The 20310-nt window shown below is 41.1% G+C and overlaps 1 protein-coding gene across 3 annotated transcripts in view; it reads right to left on the bottom strand.

The window, feature by feature from the left end:
• Window positions 1–20310, bottom strand: part of LOC144688544 (extracellular sulfatase Sulf-2-like) — a 351599-nt gene that overhangs the window by 110262 nt on the left and 221027 nt on the right. For all 3 annotated transcript variants that reach the window (XM_078555259.1, XM_078555258.1, XM_078555260.1), the window contains one exon: window positions 5050–5289. In XM_078555259.1, the coding sequence (XP_078411385.1) occupies window positions 5050–5289 (240 nt within the window). The remainder of the gene's footprint in view (window positions 1–5049; window positions 5290–20310) is intronic.

Genomic DNA, 20310 nt, shown 5'->3' with positions numbered 1-20310 from the left:
ACAATTACCTTCCAATCTTCCTCCTACCCCCAGTACAGCTGAGCCAGCCATGGTGCCATGGACTTCGTTGTGGCTGCACCCCCCAGAGAAACCATCATGTCACCAATCTTACAGGATTTTGATAAATGATATGAAAAACTGACAGTTAGCACACCTCAATGCATAGTCCAATAACTCATTTACTTTAACTCAGCTATTTACTGATGCCCAGCTATCTGACTTCAATTGTAAATATAGTCAACAATTTTATGTTGAAGCAGAAAAAAAAAGTGGTTTCAGTAAAGTTATTTAGCTAGCCTTTCATTTGTATTTTTTCAGGACCAGAAATTAATAATTTTCTGAGGTTACTGTTATTATTAAATCAAAACTTTTGCAATGCAGAAATAAATTATTCTAAGTGGGTCATCTCTGAATACTAAAGCAAACATGGCACCAGATATTTTTTTAACAGCAAGTGTTTCAGTAATTGTCAGACTAATTTACTAAGTGTTATTCTAGGCAAATTCAAAGGCTCAAGATAGAACCTTTAAATGTTTTAGTGATGGCAAAATGACTAAACACTTTAATGGTAAATTCTCAGTGCAAGTCAAACACTCCATGCATGGAATCAATAGAAATATCAGCAGGAGCCCAATAAAAACATAATGGAAGAAGTGGATATAAGGATTTTAAATGCAAACTATAAGTCAATATCAGTGGGATATCTGGTAAAAATCTGCATGGATGGAGAAAACTCCAAAGCTATTTTTCCTCATTTGAAAACATTTTTTAAAAAAACAGCATTTTATTCCAATATTTATAGAGCCTGCAGAAAATTACATCTACTTAAACTAATATTTTCAACATTACCAAAAGCAATTATTTCCCTAAGAGCAATAACTGTATTATTTGTTTATAAGACCAATATCTGTCTTCTAACTGTTTAAAAGCTCAGTAACTATGTTAGATCAGGGGATGCAACATTAGAGACTCTGCATCTCAAAGCAGGGTGAAAGCCTGATTCTTATGAGTGATCGCAGTGTTAAATATAATAATGTCATATTGTTTAACACTGGTGGCTGAAGCAAACCTGGTGAGATAAGGGAAGAGAAATTTCCCATGAAAACATTATTTCCACAAATTCTGCATACTTTTACCCATTAATTGAATTTTTAGGTTGTTGACAGATCTGCAGAAATCGAGATTCTCTGAATTATCAGTTTTCTAAAGTCTCTTAGGCAATATCCCCGCTAAGCTGCATGGGTGCAAACTGTACAGGCCTTGTCCTGTGAGGGATAAGGCATTTTTCAGCTGTACAAATAAAGCTAAAGCGACTGCTTACAGAAAAAAAGGCCATGCACAACAACTAATCTTTAAAGGTAACAATGCTCTTAGGTCACAACTGTGACTCTGAAATAAATCCTAATATTACAGTCAAAAAGGTAGTCAGCTATCTGAAATTGCTTTATTATAATAATATTAAAGTTTAAAATAAAGAAACACTTAGACAATTAATTTCTGCTTACTTTCACGCTTCCTTTTCTCATCAGTTCTCTCTTCTTTTCTGTTCTCATTCCAGTTTATTTCTATTACGTTGAATTAACTTCTAACAAATATAACCCATTCTAGATTGCCTTTCCGACACTTGCCTTACATTTTTTGCCTCTCAGTTCTCAATTTAAATTTTTGAGGCTGAACAGTAACTGGAAAAAAGTTGACTTTCATTAGATATTAGCTGGCTTCAAATTCTACTTCTTAAGATGCCAAAATATAAAGACTAACATAAACACATTATATGTGCTACAAGGTCAATCTTAAGGAAGCGTACATGACAACTTAAGGAGAGATGTTGCAGGCCATACTTCACAAAAAAGTTCAACAGCTATAAGTTTGGTATTATTTTACTCAGCAGAAGGTCCCCTAAGCACCAACAATGACAACATGAACTGCCAGTTCTGTGGACATCCATGCCAATCCTGCACTGGACTCTTTGGTCATGAGGGGACCCACAGAACATGATGAAATCACTTGCAGTTTGTACACACTCTAACAGCAAGGAATCTACCAGTATTTAGATCAGCTACCTGTCCCTTACAGCACAAGAGTGACCCTTATACCCCAAAGAGTGGTAAGAACACGGAACTCGCTACCACAGGTAATGGTATAGATGCACTTAAGTGGAAGCTAGACAAGCATATGAGGCAGAAGGGAATAGAGGGTTGATGATGATAGATTTAGTTGAGAAAAGATGTGGGTGTGGGGGGGGGGGGGGGTGGGGGGTGTTACTTGAGTGGTGCATAAACACCAGCATGGATTGATTGGGCCAAAAAGCCTGTTCCTGTACTGTATATTCTATGTAAGATAACTTGCATCTTGTGCTGTAAGAGATTATTATTTACAACTGATATTAATTCTGGTTGAAAGCCAAAAAAGTCTTTTTTTAAAACCTTTGGTTTAAAATTAGAAAGTTTGGGTGCTCACCACATATCTACAGGGACAAAATTGCATCACAATTACTGTCTAGGCATAAAACATCTGCCAAAGTCTATTTTCATTTTAGCAACACTAAGATTTCCATCTGGTATGGTATTTACAGATTGATTTTAGTGACTAACATTCTTCAGAAAGTTTTATAAGAGCTGATTTAACTGAACATCTGTGTATGATGAGAGCACCAAGCAATATTCTGTGGACATTGGAAATGACGTAAGCCTGACCACTTTTTGTAATTATATTTATGAATGCTGTACTTTGTAAAATTTGTAATTTTATGGAAGCAATAGCTTGATATCATATTTATGGCAAGATCAAACTTAGTAAGATATGAATATGACTGGGCCTGCTATATTCTAACTTTACTCAGCGAATCTTGGAGCTTCCCGGTTTGTACGGTTCAGCTACTCACCATGAAAACTTGAGAGGATATCAGGAAAGATACATTATTTTTTCTCTTTAACCTTTCCAGATTTCCCACACTCTGCTCCTACCAAGGCCAGAATACAGTGGCAATTGGAAATGATTGCACATACCAATTCACCTATGATAACAGTTAATCTTTTAGTGTCATAATCAGCAAGTAATTTCCAACTAGAAGGAGGTCATTCAGCCATCAAGTTCATGCTAGTTCTCTGTAGAGCAATCCAGTCAGTCCCATTCCCCTATTCTATTCTTGTAGCTTTGAAGTTTGCTTTCCTCAAGTGCCTATCTAATTTCCATTTGAAATCATTGATTGTCTCGGTGTGCTTCATCTACTCTCATGGGCAGCCATTATCACGCACTGCATAAAAATGTTCTTCCTGTATCTCTTACACAAGAACTTAAATCTGTGTCCCTTGGTCCTTGTACCATCAACGAATGAGAACATCTTTTCTTTGTCTACCTTATCTAAACTTGTCATAATCTATTACACCTCCAGCAGATCTCCCCTCAACCTCCTTTGCTCCGAGTAGAAAAACCCCAGCTTCTCCAATCCAAATTTATGGCTAAGTTCCTTCATCCCTGAAACTATTCTGCTAAATCTCCTCTACACCTTCAACAGGACCTGAGGTCCTAGCATTACCCCTTGGGGAACACCACTGTCAACCATCTTCCAGTCTGAAAAATAACCATTTACTACCACTCGCTGTTTTCTGCCTTTCAACCAATTTAAAAAAAAATCTAAACTGACCCTCCGATTCTATGAGCGTCAATTTTATTAACCCGCCTTTTACATGGTGCTTTGTCAAAAGCTTTCTTAAAATGTACACAGACAATATCCACTGCAACCCCTTCATCAGCCTGCTTTTCTACTTCATCAAAAAATTCAACTATGTTAGTCAAACCTGATCTGCCTTTTAAAAACGTTTGTCCTGTTCATTGGTTAAAAAAAAGGATTTTTTAAATTCATTCATGAGATGTGGATGTCACTGGCTAGGCCAGCATTTAGTGCCCATCACTAATTGCCCTAGAAGGTGGCGGTGAGCTGCCCTCTTGAACTGGAAATCCATAACATGTGAAATTACAAATGACATTTGTTTATTCTATCCCTGTATTAAGGCTCATAGGGGTGAGGAGATGAGGGAAAGCTAAGATTGATGGCCAAAACACAGAATATGTATGGCACAGGTCCCATTGGGTTGAATTTCACCAGCCTTTTGGTGACAGACTGGGAGGCAGGAAGGGTGGTAAAATGACATCAGGAGATAAGCCCGACGTGTTCATGCTGCCATGGGATATTACCAAAAGTAGGAATGGTAGTGACTTGACCATCCACTGACTGAAGGTGAGCTGCTAATGGACCCAATGAATTGGCCTGTTGACAGTGTTATGAAGCTTTGCTTCATAAAAATGACTTTATGTATTTACTTGTGAAAATTTGCTGACTAATTTTTAGAAGGGCCAAAACAGCAAGCTGTTAAGATGGCTGCTGGTGGAGAGAGAGAAAGAGAGAGAAAGTTGGAACATTTTTATTATTTTACTTAGACTGGGTTAAGTACAGTAAATACCATTCTCTTTTCAGAAAAACACAAGAAAACCTGTCTTTTACAGTCACAGCATGTAAATAGTTAAACAGTCACTGAATTGACAAGCATATCCTTTTCAAAAAAAACTATTGTGGTCAAACAAGGAGTGGCAGAAGCAGAAGCCATTCTACCTCTCTTCACCCGATTGTAACAACAGCCATGTCACTAGGCCGTTGGGATTTTACAAACCTTGGACCGGTGCTCCTGCTAAAACGGTAGTTTCTAAAATCTTGGACATCATCTGGCTGATAACATACTACTTGTAATTAGTGCTATAGGACACAACAAAATAAAGTAGCTTAACATGATATTCATACTTGGTCTAAAGTTAATGACTTTTACATGAGACTTGAACTGTATCATAGAAGTTACATTATATAAAGTCATTTGGTAAATTATGGCTGTACCAGTAGAGCAGTCCACTCTAATCCCATTTCCATGCTCTTTATGTATATTCTTTCACCAATGGTAAAAAAGATGAGAAAACTTTTTTTTCCATAAACATTGAGATTCTTTAAGATTTATCATGAATACCATAAAAGTGCTGCAATTTCCTTCAATAACATACCTGTCCTATAACCAGTGCTGTTCAGGTACACAGCAAATGTCCGCTGTTCATGTGTGGCCTGCCAGGAGGAGGATGAGCAGTTCTCATTGTTAGTGTAGGTATTGTGGTTGTGGACATATTTCCCCGTCAACATAGAAGATCTTGAAGGGCAGCACATGGGTGTTGTCACAAACGCATTTGTGAAGTGGGCTCCTCCTTGCTCCATGATCTTCCTGGTCTTGTTCATCACTTCCAAAGATCCTAAAAAGAATTAAAAAATTTATATCACAATTGCTGAACTAAAGTTCTCAACATTATCTACAAATATTAAGCTTGGTATGTCTGCAAAATACTCCTGGTGAGTGATTTTGACTTGGGGTAATAGTGTAAAACATTCGGAGAGATGCATAATGGGTGGCTGAATTGTTATCACCAGTTTTATATTCTCACCTAAAGTTAAAATTAGCCCCTTCTTACCAGATTACCTTTCTTTCATACCTCTAGTAGGCACTTCCATAGGATTTTCCATTATCAAGGAAGCAATTATGAGCTGCCTTGGTTCCCAGTCATGTCTGCAATTCTACCTCTAACGCTAGACGGAACTTCAGAGTCTACAGATCACAAGACCAAAACCAGACTTACAGTTTCCCTCTTTAGATACAGACAAGAATCACTGCCCACTAATCTGTTCTGTCTATATTTTCCTTAAGTTTTTAACTTTTTCAGTAATTATATTCTCTTGATTGCAGGGCTTTGTTTTGCTATTCCTAAATAAGTTTGTCTCAACGTCGTCTCTATAGCCAGGTTGCCTGAACACAGGCCTGGGTGAACCATTTCTAATCGACCTGCCCCCTCGAAGTCCAGGAAGGCCAGTCAGACCTCTGTCTAAGTCTTGATCCTCAATGTTACCTTCACCTTTTCCTGATTCCAAAGATCTTCGGGCCCCTCCTCCTCTTAATTCAGCCTGTAGCTCGATCGCCATCCACTTGCTTAGCAATTTTCTCTATCACTTGTCTTCTCAAAGTGCTCTGCACATGTCCATTTAATAATGCTGTTTATTAGAGCATTTACTTATGCCTTCACAATGTCAACATATCAAAACAGTAATTTTTATTGAAATCAATTTTCATTGAGTATTTAAGAATATTAGATCATGATAATATTGAAATTAAGAGCCTTGGAATCTGAAAAATTTCTATCTGCCACTGGATACACAATTTTCTTTTTAAAATCAGTATTTTTAAAAATTCCTGCCTGCATCATTACCATTCTCTTTACCGCAACACACCTCTCCCATCTCCATCCACTGCCTCCCCTATGCCATCTGCTCCCTCCCTACACTCTCTAATTTCATTGCACCTAAAGACTACATTTCGTCTTGATTACATTTTATCTCAACTCCTCAAGTGTGACATCATTGGGGATAGTAAGGTTATAAAGATGCAGCCAAATCCACATTTGCTTTTGCCTGTCGCGTTCACACCACACTTCTCTGTCATACATAATTGGAAATTAATTCTAGGCAAATACATTCAATGATTGACATAAATGTAAATTTCTTCCAAAAACCCTTCTAAGTGAAAGAATGACAATCATTTAAAATATAAGAATTTTCCCCAAGAGAAAATCATTTATCAGCACAGGGGTCAGAATATTTGCAACTTAAAAAAAAACTCTTTGCAATATATTTGAAGAAAAAAACAAGAAAGTCAAACATTTTATCCTAGGTTCTCAATTGCAGCTTGGAGAGGAACTCAATTCTGAATGATCTCAACCTGCGTGGTCCCCGATCGAACAATTAAACTCTGATAGTCAGAGACTATGTCTACTCAAAAACAATTAGATTGTCTCCTTAAACAAGATTCAAGTTAACAGCAGATTAATATATCATGCATCATGTACTATAACCTCTGCTCTTACAAAACAGTTTATTGTTTGACTACTGTGCACAGTCCTACAGAAGGTACATTTGAAAAATGGTATACCAGAATACAGAAGATTTAACACTACAGATGTTAAAATTGCTTTGCATTTATTTTTTAAAAATGTAAATTGTTGAGTGCTTCTGATCTCACTTCTAGCTTCCCGCATTGAACTGACAAGCACCTTCCAATTTGTAAAGTCCACTAACCAAACAACAGTTCACATCCCAAAAGACATATGCCTGTTTGCTTAATAATAAATAGCCAAAAACAGCCTTAAAGGAACATAAGCCACAATTTTAACTCATTCAGAGCCTATTCACTTACATGGAGTTAAAAATCACTAAGTAGAATAATATAATGTGCATTTAATAGGACAATTAATATTTTTGTCCTTATAAATACATATCATCCAACTTAACCATAAGCAATAAATGGGCTGACAAGTGGCAAGTAACATTTGCACCACACAAGTGTCAGGCAATGGCCATCTCCAACAAGAGAGAATCTAACCATTGCCCCTTGACGTTCAACGGCATAAGTAATCTGAACTAGTAATCCAGAGACCCAGAGTAATGCTCTGTGGGACCTGAGTTCGAATCCCACCACGGCAGGATTTGAATTCAATAAAAATAAATCTGAAATTAAAAGCCTAATGATGACCATGGGCAGAATATTCTGGCTGGTGTGAGGGTGGCAGAGTCCGCACGCCAGCGCTTAAAATGTTGCGCGCTGATGTCGCGCGAGCGTCCCAACGTCAGTGCGCAGCATCACGATATTTCGGTCGGCGGGCACGCTATGCAGTGGGACGTGTGCCCGCCATTAATTAAAGGCCTTGTTAAGGCCATTAACTCTCCAGTCGACCAGGATTTTGAGAGGCCCGTGTGAATTTCGGGTCGGCGCACGGGCCCAACGGGCAGGTGGGAAAGTGATTTTTTTACAAACCTCATCCAGTGGCAGGATGAGGTTTGATATCGGAATTAAAAAATTGTTATAAAATTTTTGTGTATTGGATTAACATGTCCCATCTCGTGTGACATTTTCACATAAGGGGGACATGTTAATGATTTTTTTTATTTTTCTATTTTTAAAGTTTCACAGCCTTTCAGTGATCTCCCTGAGGCAGCTCTTTGCCTCAGGGAGATGTGCGCTCTGTCGTGCTCATCCTCACCAACCTGCTTGCCGCAGATGCATCTGTCCATGACAGTATCGGTAGGAGAGACCACCGCACAGTCATTGTGAAGATGAATTCCAGTCTTCACATTGAGGATACTCTCCATTGTGATGTGTGACACTACCACCATGCTAAATGGGGTAGATTTCAAACAGAAATAGCAACAGAAGACTGGGCAGCATGAGGCACTATGTGCCATCGGCAGCAGCAAAATTGTACTCAAACACAATCTGTAACCTCATGTAACCACATATCCCCCACTTGACCATCACCATCAAGCCAGGGAATCAATCCTGGTTCAATGAACAGTGCAGGAGGGCCTGCCAGGAGCAACACCAGGCATACCTAAAAATGAGGTTTCAACCTGGTCAAGCTATAACATAGGACTATTTGCGTGCCAAACAGCATAAGCAGCAAGTGATAGACAGAGTTAAGTGACCCCACAACCAACGGATCAGATCTAAGCTCTGCAGTCCTGCCACATCCAAACGTCAATGCTGACAGGCAATTAAACAGCTCACTGGAGGAGGAGGCTCCACAAATATCCCCATCCTCAATGATGGGGGAGCCCAGCACATCAGTGCAAAAGATAAGGCTGAATCCTTTGCTACAACCTTCAGCCAGAAGTGCCGAGCGGATGATCCATCTCCGCCTTCTCCGGAGGTCCCCAGAATCACAGATGCCAGTCTTCAACCAATTCGATTCATTCCACCTGATGTAAATAAACGGCTGAAGGCACTGGATACTACAAAGGCTATGGGCCCTGACAATATTCCGGCAATAATGCTGAAGACTTGTGCTCCAGAATTTGCCACGCCCCTAGCCAAGATGTTTCAATACAGCTACAACACTAGAATAACCCAGCTATTTGGAAAATTGCCCAGGTATGTCCTGTACACAAAAAGCAGGACAAATCCAACCAGGCCAATTACCGCCCCATCAGTCTACTCTCCATTATCAGTAAAGTAATGGAAGGGGTAATCAACAGTATTATCAAGCAGCACTTGCTTAGCTAAACCTGCTCACTGATGTTAAGATTGGGTTCCGCCAAAGCCACTCAGCTCCTGACCTCATTACAGCCTTGGTTCAAACATGGACAAAAGAGCTGAACTCCCGAGGTGAGGTGAGAATGACTGCCCTTGATATCAAAGCCACATTTGACTGAGTGTGGCATCAAGGAGCCCTAGCAAAACTGGAGTCAATGGGAATCAGTGGGAAAACTCTCCACTGATTGGAGTCATACCTAGCACAAAGGAAGATGATTATGGTTGTTGCAGGTCAGTAATTTCAGCTCCAGGACATTACTGCAGGAATTCCTCAGGCTAGTGTCCTAGGCCCAATCATCTTCAGCTGCTTCATCAATGACCTTCCTTCCATCATAAGGTCAGGAGTGGGAATGTTTGCTGATGATCGCACAATGTTCAGCACCATTCGTGACTCCTCAGATACTGAAGCAGTCCATGTCCAAAGACAACAAGACCTGGACAATATCCAGGCTTGGGCTGACAAGTGCCAAGTAACATTCGTGTCACACAAGTGCCAGGCAATGATTATCTCCAACAAGAGAGAATCTAACCATTGCCCCTTGATGTTCAATGGCATTACCATCGCTGAATTCCCCACTATCAACATCCTGGGGGTTACCATTGACCAGAAACTGAACTGGACTAGCCATATAAATATTGTGGCTACAAGAGCAGGTCAGAGGCTAGAAATCCTGTGATGTGTAACTCACCTCCTGACACCCCAAAGCCTGTCCACCATCTACAAGGCACATGTAAGAAGTGTGATGGAATACTTCCCACTTGCTTGGATGAGTGCAGCCCCAACAATACTCAAGAAGCTTGACAACGTCCAGGACAAAGAAGCCTGCTTGATTGGCACCACATCCACATGCATTCACTCTCTCCACCACTAACGCACAGTAGCAGCAGTGTATGCCATCTACAAGGTGCACTGCAGGAACTCACCAAGGCTCCTTCGACAACATCTTCTAAATCCATGACCACTACCATCTAGAAGGACAAGTGCAGCTGATAGATGGGAACACCACCACCTGGAAGTTCCCCTCCAAGTCACTCACCATCCTGATTTGGAAATATTTTGCCGTTCCTTCACTGTAGCGGGGTCAAAATCCTGGAACTGTCTTCCTAAAGTCACTGTGGGTGTATCTGCACAACTTGGACTGCAGTGGTTCAAGAAGGCAGCTCATCATCACCTTCTCAAAGGCAATTCGGGATAGGCGATAAATGCTGGCCTAGCCAGTGACACCCATATCCCATGAAAGAATAAAAGAAGGCACAATTTAGGTGTCACACCATTGCCCATGCAAATTTCTATGCCACAGTTAAAAAAAAGAGAACTGCACCAGGAAACCTTTCCTTTATCTGAAAATAGATTCTGACTGACTCCAAGAATAAAATAAAGTGAGACAATCTGCTAGTTAAACCTAGGATTTGCCTGAAAAAAAATTACCCTCTACTACTCATGAAGGCCAAATAATTATACCTTGTGTCCTAAAGATTGTACAAAGTTTAATAATACATGCATTATTACAGGGTATAATGCTCTTTTCCTTATAGAGTATCCCTTACTTACTGTAATAAGCTAGTATATATTATATTTATACACAAATAAATATCAGTCAAATATTCACAAGATAATGGATGCCCAAAATACAGACTTACTGTTCATTTTAAAAAGATGGAATCCCAGTTAGAAAGAAAGAGAGGCATTTATTTATGTGGCATCTCTTCCATCTCACAAAAAATATCCCTAAGCACTTCACATTTTGTTAATTGTTTTGAGAGCAGACATTATTATTATGCAGTGAAATGTGACTACCATTTTGTGCAAAGCATTATCCAATAAATAGTAATGAGATGAATAACTGGTCAGTGTGTCTTTTGGTGTTGTTAATGTGGGCTAGGGGCCCAGGAGACCTCACTCCTCTTCTCTGAAGAGTGCCATGGGATTTTTAATGTTATCCTGTACCATTGGCCTAATGCTTCATCTGAAGGAGAGCAGCTCTGACAATACATCACTACAACATTTCAATATTGGAGTTTCAGCCTTGATTATGTGCCCCGCTAAAAGTGATGTTGTGCTGCCTGTGAAGCTTGGTGCTGATGACCGTAAGTGCTGCCCGAAGCAAGGTAGGCAAACAAACCACGAAGTCCCGAGCAAAGTGCAGCTTGTCAGGTGCACGTCGCTCGTGTACACTTGTGAAACACGTTGACATGCAGTCACGCTGACATGCTCGGATGATCCAGTGTGGTGGGGGTGGGGGTGATTCTGGCGAGCATTGCTTATAATGAGATGCCAAATGATTGAAATTGGGTTCCCGTTGTGCAGCAGCGGGAAACGCGGCCCGCCATTGACGGGTGGAGCAGACGATTGCAAACTGGTTTCACGACAGCGTAAAACCGATTTTTTGCCTTCTTGCCATAATTGTCTGCCCGCCATGAAGCCCAACGCCAACCGGGGCAGGAAAATTCCAGCCAGTGTTTTACTTGTGCATGTCCATAGCTCTGGCCCCTTGTTTGTCAATCTTCAGGTGCCTGTACCTAAGTCACCTGACCTCACACTATAAAATAAGATTAGTTTAATTCAATATTTTTCAGGGATCTCCCAGTGCAACATCACAAGGGTTTGAACCTAATGACAGGTAGTTACAATCAACAAAGAGCCATAAAGTTACAAAGTACTTGCAGCACAGAAAGAAGCCCAAACAGGTCCTTGTCAGAACTTACGATCACATGAGCCTCCTCCTGTCCTTTGGAATCTAGCCCTATCAATCCATCTTTTAATTCCTTTTTCCCTCAAGTGCTTATCCAGGTTCCCCTGAAATGTATCTATGCTATTTAATTCAACTACTCCTTGTGGTAACAAGTTCTATATTCTAAGCACTCGCAGGGTCAAGAGGTTTTTCCTGAATTCCCTATTGGATTTAATAGAGACTCTCATTGATATGGCTCCTATTTCTAGTCCAGAAATGAAAATGTCTTCTCCATATCTATCCTATCAAATCTCTTCATCACTGTGAAGGTCGCTATGAGGTTACCCCCTCAGACTCCCCTTTTCTGGGGGCTGCTCAATTTCTCCTGTTTGGTATAACCTCTGTTTCCACTGAGTGCACAAATGGTGCACTTGGTTGCAATCATTTTGAAAGAGAAATAAACATGGAGTTAGATTTTCAGTGCCTGTGTTATATAGGCAGAGTCTGTGACTCAGCATAACTGCCTTTCATGTGCCTTATGCAGCAGCAATCCGATTTGACCAATCATCTCTCAGAGAGTGGTGGTGCGTCACTTTGTCACTTGCCCATAGGCTGTTTCATACCTCCAGATTTAGCTGTCCTTCCTTCAGTTTTAGCCTTTCATTTCTTTCCCCCACCAACTACCCCTGAATAATCTGAGGTGCAATACGCCTTGAAGAGAATGTGAGCAGATTGACCACGTGACTGTATTACCCAATTGTTGTGTAGCAGGGCCACAATGTTAATCAGTAGTTTAGAATAGGGTCTGGTTGGAGAAACACACATGTAAGTGCTCTGTTACTTGTGTTAATAATTAGCTTTTGCTTCATCTTACATTGGTCTCAGCGCCTGTAGTATCTTGTTTACCAACTCACTCGACAGTAGATAGGCATGCAACTGTGTTCACTGAGCAAAGCGACCTGACAGAGAAGGAACATAACAACTGGCAACGAGGCAAAACATGACCAGTCAATGACACCAAAGAAAGCCACGAAAATTAAACAGAAGTAAATCAGCCGTGTCTTGAAAGGCAATTGTAAGTACAGCCTTCGTCATAGTCGTCGGAGTTATCTCCCTCCAGTATGCCACAGTTTGGCCATATCAAACCGTTTGATCAGACCACTGATCACATTATATTGAATGCCTCGCGTTCTTATCTTTGGCCAATGACATATCGGGGAAGGACAACAGGCGAGTGGTCCTCTTATTGACGTGTGGCAGTAAAACATATGGCCTAATTTGTAGTCTAACGGCATCCAATGTCCCAGATTCCAAAAGCTTTGATGAGTTGGTAAATCTTGGGAAAAGCCACTTTCAGCCAAAACCCTTGGTAACAACATTGTGTTTTAAATTTAATTCGAGGTGTCGTGCCCCAAGAGAGACAGTCACTTGCTATGTAGCAGCCTTAAAACAACTGACAGAGCACTGAGTTTTGGACATCGATTAACAATATTTTAAGAGGCCGATTAGTATGTGGGACTAATGAAGATGGCATTCAAAAAAGGTTGTTGTCAGAAACAAATTTAGACTTCAGCAGGGCGTTTGAGTTGGCACTCACAATGGAGAGCGCAGTCAGGGATTCAGAAGCATTCAAGGAAGAACAAAATGGCACCGTCCATCGTGTCAGGAGGGAAGCACCGGTTAGAATTGGCGTGGAAGCGCTAGGCTTCATGGAAAGGTGGGAAACACTCACCATTAACAGACCAGCAAAAAGCAATTGTTTAACAGAGAAAACCTACAATAATAACGGCAGAAATGAAACCAGACAGCCTGCAAGTGAACAACAATTTAAAAGAATCGAGTGTTTCTGCTGCCATCGTAATGGGCACATTATGTAATATTGTAAAGTCAGATTAAGACAAAACTTTAAGCAAAAAGGTAGAAATTGTGAAATCCACATAACAGAGGAACCAGAAGAAACAGAGTCAGATATTTACTCACTACACAACTTAAAAATGGGTAAAATCCACTGTCAATCTACGTGACAGTGAAAGTCAATGGGAAGCCCATCCGAATGGAGATGGATACAGGGGCATCCACAACAGCTATAGAGGAACATACATTCAAATATCTGAATGGAGGAGACCACTCATTAAATCTGGAAAATTCAGATCCTAAATTAAAGATGGGTAAGAGGTATTTGAAAGTTTCCAGCACAGTATGGAAATCAGTCTGTTAATTTACCCCTGATAGTGGTAGTAGGGGAGGGTCCAAGTCTACTTGGTCAGAACTGACTTATGGAAATAAAGTTGGAGTGGACCGAGATTTTTCAACTCAGAATGAAAGAACTGCAAGAATTATTACAGAAATATGCCTCTACTTTCAGGGAAGAGCTTGGGAAGATTCAGGGGCTGCAAGCTAAAATCCACCTGGATCCTGGGGCAACTCCCAGATTCTTAAAGGCGAGGCCAGTCCCCTCTGCATTACGAGAAAAGCTGATGTTAAATTAAACAGGCTGTGAAGGTTGGGAGTCTTACAACCTGTACAATTTTCTGAATGGGCAGCACCCACAGTTGCAGTACTAAAGCCTGACCAGAGTGTGCAAATATGCAGGGACCGTTAACAAAGTGGCCAGACTTGACAGGCATCCTATACCGAAAATTGATGAGTTATACTCCAAGCTGGCAGGGGGAAACCAAATGAACAAAGCTCAACATGAGCCATGCTTACCAGCAAGTCGAGCTAGAAAAGGCCTCTTGGGATTTTGGGACAATATACCCGGTTACCCTTCGGAGTCTCATCGGCTTGTGCCATTTTCCAACGGCAATGGAAAATTTACTTCAAGGTTTGCCCCATGTTGTAGTTTATCTCGATGATGTCCTAGTAACAGGATTAACTGATGAAGAACACCTGGTTAACCTGGAAGAGATACTTGAAGCATTTCTCACAAGCCACAGTACTCTTGAAAAAGAGAAAAATGTATCTTCCAAGCAAAAGAAGTGGTTTACCTGGGACATGGGGTCGGCTCACTGGGGCCTTCACCCAGCTGAAGACAAGGTGAGAGCTATTTGTGAGGCACCAGCACCAAAAAATGCCACAGAACTCAAGTCTTTCTTAGGGATGATTAACTATTTTGGCTGTTTTCTCACAAATTTGCCAACAATACTGGCTCCATTATATGGTTTGCTCAAGAAAAACCACAGGTGGACTTGGCAAGCTCCACAACAACAGGCTTTTATGACATTAAAGCAGTTGCTACATTCACCGGCCCTGCTGGTACATTTCAACCCAACGAAAGAACTGATTTTGACCTGTAATGCATCCTCTTATGGAGTAGGGGCAGTCCCCTCCCACCGGATGACAGATGGATCCGAATAGCCCATTGGTTACATCTCAAGAACGCTCAGTGTTGCAGAACGCAGATGCTCACAAATAGAGAAAGAAGGCTTATCCATCGTATTTGGCATTAAGACATTCCACAAATACACCTATGGTCACGGCTTTACCATTGTATCCAACCACAAGCCACTACTAGGCTTGTTCGGGGAAGATAAGACAATGCCCCCAATTGCCTCTGCACGCATCCAAAGGCGGGCACTGATTTTAGCTGCTTACAAATGTACTTTTATCCACCGGCCAGGAAGCCAGATTGCAAATGCCGATGCATTGAGTCGATTACCTCTAAAAGACAGCAATGTGAACATCCCAATTCCTCAAGCACTTGTCTTGTTATTAAATTTTCTGGATTCATCACCAGTATATGCCAAACAAATAAGAGAGTGGACAGACCGCGATCCAGTTTTGTCCCACGAAAGGGAACAAGTCTTACAGGAATGGTCGAACGAGCCAAAGTCTGATGAAATGAAGCCCTATTTTAAGAGGAGATACGAGCCCGCCTGCCATGTTGGCATCTTGATATGGGGAGCAAGAGTGCTTCTGAGAGGAAGAAAGCCATTATTGACCGAATTGCATAGGACTCACCCCAGCATCTCTAGAATGGAAATGTTGGCGCGCAGCTACTTATGGTGGCCAGGGATGGATACAGAAGTTGAAAACTTAGTCAAGAGCTGCACACAGTGCCAACAGGTACAGAAATTGCCCCCTTCTGCTCCATTGCATCCCTGGGAAAGGCCAGGAAAGCCATGAGTCTGCCTCCATGTTGACTACGTGGGGCCTTTTTTGGGCACAATGTTCCTCTTGATTATAGACACTCACTCAACGTGGATGGATGTATACGAGGTGAGATCACCCAATCTGCCACCACCATAGACAGATTGCGTCAGAGATTTGTGATGCACGGGTTACCAGAGATAATAGTGTCTGATAATGGAACGGCATTCACCAACGGGGAATTCCAAAGATTTACAAGTCTCAATGGCATAACACATGTTAAGACCTTGCCATACCACCCTGCATCCAATAGTTTGGCCAAGAGGGCAGTCCAGACCTTCTAGCCTAGGATGAGAAAACTGGATGGAAACTCTATTGCAACTAGATTATCATGTTTCCTACAGCCATAGGACTATGTTACACATGACCACCAGTATTGACCAGCAGAGTTATTAATGAAGAGACACCTCAGAACACGTTTGAGTCTCCTAAGTCTGAATTTAGGGGGGAGGGTAGAGAGAAGTCAGGAGGTCCAGAAAAATGGACATGATTACCACAGTCATGAAAGAAACTTCACTGTTGGAGACACAGTTTTACAAAGAACTTTGGAGATGGGCCCAAATGCCTATCAGGTGAAGTTAGTGCAGTGACAGGTCCCATCTCATATCACATATTGGTCAAAGGCTGGATAATTAGGAAACACGTAGGTCACCTCAGGAAAAGGGAAACAGATCTACAAGAAAGGATGCGCCAAGCATTCCCGTTGGAGCATACACCACCTGTGGAAGGAACTCCAGTTGGTTTGGAAATGCCTGTAGGGTCCACTGAGCCTGAGAGAGTCAAAGAAACAAACTTACAGGTACCTACTTGAGAGCCTAGTGGACAGATGACTCCTGAGACGGAGGACACGGATAAACCATCCGAAGTCGTAGAACTATAATGTTCATCACGTTTGAAGAAGCCTCCAGAGAGACTGAATTTGTAAAGGGTTTATTTATGTAAATAGTTGATATATTGTAAAGATTGTAACTTGTACTTTCGAGTAAAGGGGGAGGGATGTGGTAACCTGAGGTGCAATACACCTTTAAGAGAATGTGAGCCGATTGACCACATGATTGTATTACCCAATTGCTGTGTTGCGTGGGCCACAATGTTAATCAGTAGTTTAGAATTGGGTCTGGTTGGAGAAGCACACGTGTTAATGCTCTGTTACTTGTGTAAATAAACAGCTTGTGCTTCATCTTACATTGGTCTCCTGCAACTGCAGTATCTTGTTTACCAACTCACCAGGAGATAGGCGTGCAACCATGCTCACTGAGCAAAGCGACCTGACAGAGAAGGAACATAATAGCCCCCCAGCCTGTGTATAGCCTTAATAAATATTTTTGCTTTACGAAATGCTGAAATAAAGCCCCAATATGCAGCCACTTACTTCTTTGTGACTAGTTCTTTAAATTTTCATCACAGCCCTTTAAGAGCTGTTCAGTTATGCTCCCTATGCCTGGGTCAAAATCTGCAGACAATAAATCATAGCTATATAAATAAGTTAAAGATGCAAGGCCAGCTGTCTATCCTGCTTATGTGACATACGCATAACACATTTGCAACCCTGTCAACACTGTGACAAGACCACAAATACACAGTGTACCAGATTCTCAACAATGGTCTTTTGCTATACAGAAAGCTCTCCCTCATGTATAATTTGTGAGAGAATGAGATCAAATTGATGACATTTTCATTGCTCTGGGACAAACTGAATGAATCTGAAGGAGGACCTATTATAGATTTAGTAATAAAATGTGAATGAGTTGGTTAATATTCTTGCAGTGTTTCAAAACCAGTGCAACAGCAATAAAATGCAAGGTCCATTTTTAACATTTTGTCAAAATATATTACTGTAATTGAAGAGATCTTCTTTCAGTGTGAGATAGGTTCAGGTCAGTTGACGCCATTAAAGTGAAATAAATGAATGTATTGCGTTACACTGAAAATGGGCAGTATTTTTATCTGGATCTAAAGTGGTTATTTAAAATGGATATAAATGGGTCTGTAGATTTTATATGATATACTGGTCATGCTGGGAGCTAATAGTTTGGTTTTCTGAGCATATTAACTGATGTTTATTCAAAAAATATTTACTAATTGGTGACTTGAATAAAGGGGTCGATTGTAACTAGAAGTAGGATTACTGTATGGGGGACTGAAAGTGGATAGTGCAATTGATACCTGTGAAGGAAGAAATGCCGGGTTGATTTTAATGGCTGGACCATTTACATGGAGCTCGTTAGCCTCCCACCCAAACCTAGCTGAACCTACCATGTGGCTGACAGGTAGGAGTGGGATTTCGGGCAACAACAGGCCACGAGTGAGGACCCGCATTGTATGATGCCCATACTAAGGTAGGTCGATCGGTGAGGTTGACATACAATCATTGTCAGGGTGGTGGGGCACAGGAGTAGAGGGGATGGAGGCTCAGGATGGGCAAAACCCAAGATTTCATTGTGGAGCACAAATGGACACATCCGCTTTTCCTGGACCTTCCTGAACTTCTTCAAGTGCTCCACCCAGTTCCCAGCCGGTTGGCCTGGTGAGGAAGCTACCGCCATTCTCTTGTTTGGGTCTCAGGTTGATACTGGAGTCAGGTCCCAATGATTTCATCAGAGCTTGATTTGCATACCTAAAGAAAGACCCCAATAGCTTCAGGCAGATGTCATTGCTGTGTTACAGACAGGGATGAGAGAGAACTGAAACTCCAATTCTCTTCCCTTCTTGTCTGTAATCAGTGCATTTATTGAAAAGGACGCTGTATGTTTTTCTCAGCCCCGGAGTATGGGGTCAATTGGAATAACCAAAAGCAAGTTTTTGTGGGTTTAGGTAAAGATTATTTATTCATGCGTTCAAGCTGAAATCTGACACTACATCACTCTCACTCACACATACATACACACACTCAATAAAAAATACAGTTACAAGGGATAGTGCACTTGTACCAATTACAAAGGAAAGGTTCATAGTTCACATGCTTGGCTCATCTTGGGAAAGCAACATACGTTGCAGGCCTGGTAAAGAAGGTGTTTTTACTCCTGAAGGGTAGTCTAGGTGGATTCATATAGTTAAAATCATACATCTGAATTATTGCAGGATTCCCTCGAAGAGATGGTTCGTTCACCAAGACACCAAGTTAGTTACTTGTAGTCTTCTTAACAAGGGGTCAGGTTTCTGTACTGGTGGAATTGCAAAGGAACAGGATGGTAAACTTTAAGTTGTTGCCATCTCCAGGTTTTAAAGGTGTAGATGCTGATGTCTATTTTTGCTGCTGCTGTTTTTTGCAGTGTTATTTGCAGACTGACCAGTTTCTCCTTGTTTCTTGGGTAATAAGATTCATTATCTGAAGACAGTTGAGGTGACATGATCAATACTTCTACTGTCCACCCGAATGATTTAAAGTTAGAAGCCACTGTAGAATGGATGTTGGATATCCACACTTACTTATGATGGACTGGTTTCTCAACAGCTCTCTTGGTTAAGTTTAGAATTCAGAGCCAGGGCTCTGGAAGACCATTGATCTTGAGTTTTGAATAAGTCCACAAACAATAGAAGGTGTGAATTCCACAGATGGTTTTCATCTTGCTATATCCATTCAAGGGGCAGGCACTCAATTGTGGTCATTCATTTAGGAGCTTTTTGGAGACTTGAGGTATCTATGCCAAAACTAAAAAAAGTCACCTGAACCTTGGCAACCAGTTTAGTAATCTTTTAATGTTCACTTATAAAAGAAAAGGACAGTTTCAGAAAATTCTGTACTGAATAGTCTGTCCATGTTTGAAGTGATGGCTATGACATGTCTTTACTGGGCATGACAGTTGCCCCCAATTTAGAACTGAAGTTGGCCAGATCAGGGCAGATGCGAGTAGGTTCCCCATTCCATGTTAACTATCTCTATACTCCACTTCTGCCATGTGGGTTGGAGTTAAAACGTCTCAGATCCTTTTCAGGCTTAAGTTAAACAATGTATTTTTCTCCAGCGCTACAGCCAGCCAGTCCCATTCACCTCTCCCATTTGTTATGACCAGAATGGAGGAGTGCGTGGATTATCCGGCCCCACTACTCTGCAGGTCATACCATTAGTTTAAATGTTTAGCTTTCTCGCCATAATGGCCAATTGTTTACCTTCACTGTTAGGTACCCAGAGTAAAAGCGACTTTAGCCAGGCTCCTTTCAATAAACTCAGAATGGTTAATTTATTATAAAACAAAGCTTCTTTTTAACAAGTTGCAAGAACTGGTTAACACAGAATTATAATGTGGAAGTATAACACTCTATCGCTTCTTAAAAATTCCCCAGCACACACAGGGATAAACAAAGGACGCACAAGTAGC

The sequence above is a fragment of the Cetorhinus maximus genome, chromosome 13 (genome assembly GCF_964194155.1).
Source record: "Cetorhinus maximus chromosome 13, sCetMax3.hap1.1, whole genome shotgun sequence".
NCBI lineage: Eukaryota > Metazoa > Chordata > Chondrichthyes > Lamniformes > Cetorhinidae > Cetorhinus > Cetorhinus maximus.
The sequence above is the reverse complement of the archived record's forward strand: the minus strand, read 5'-3'. Positions and strand labels throughout refer to the sequence as shown.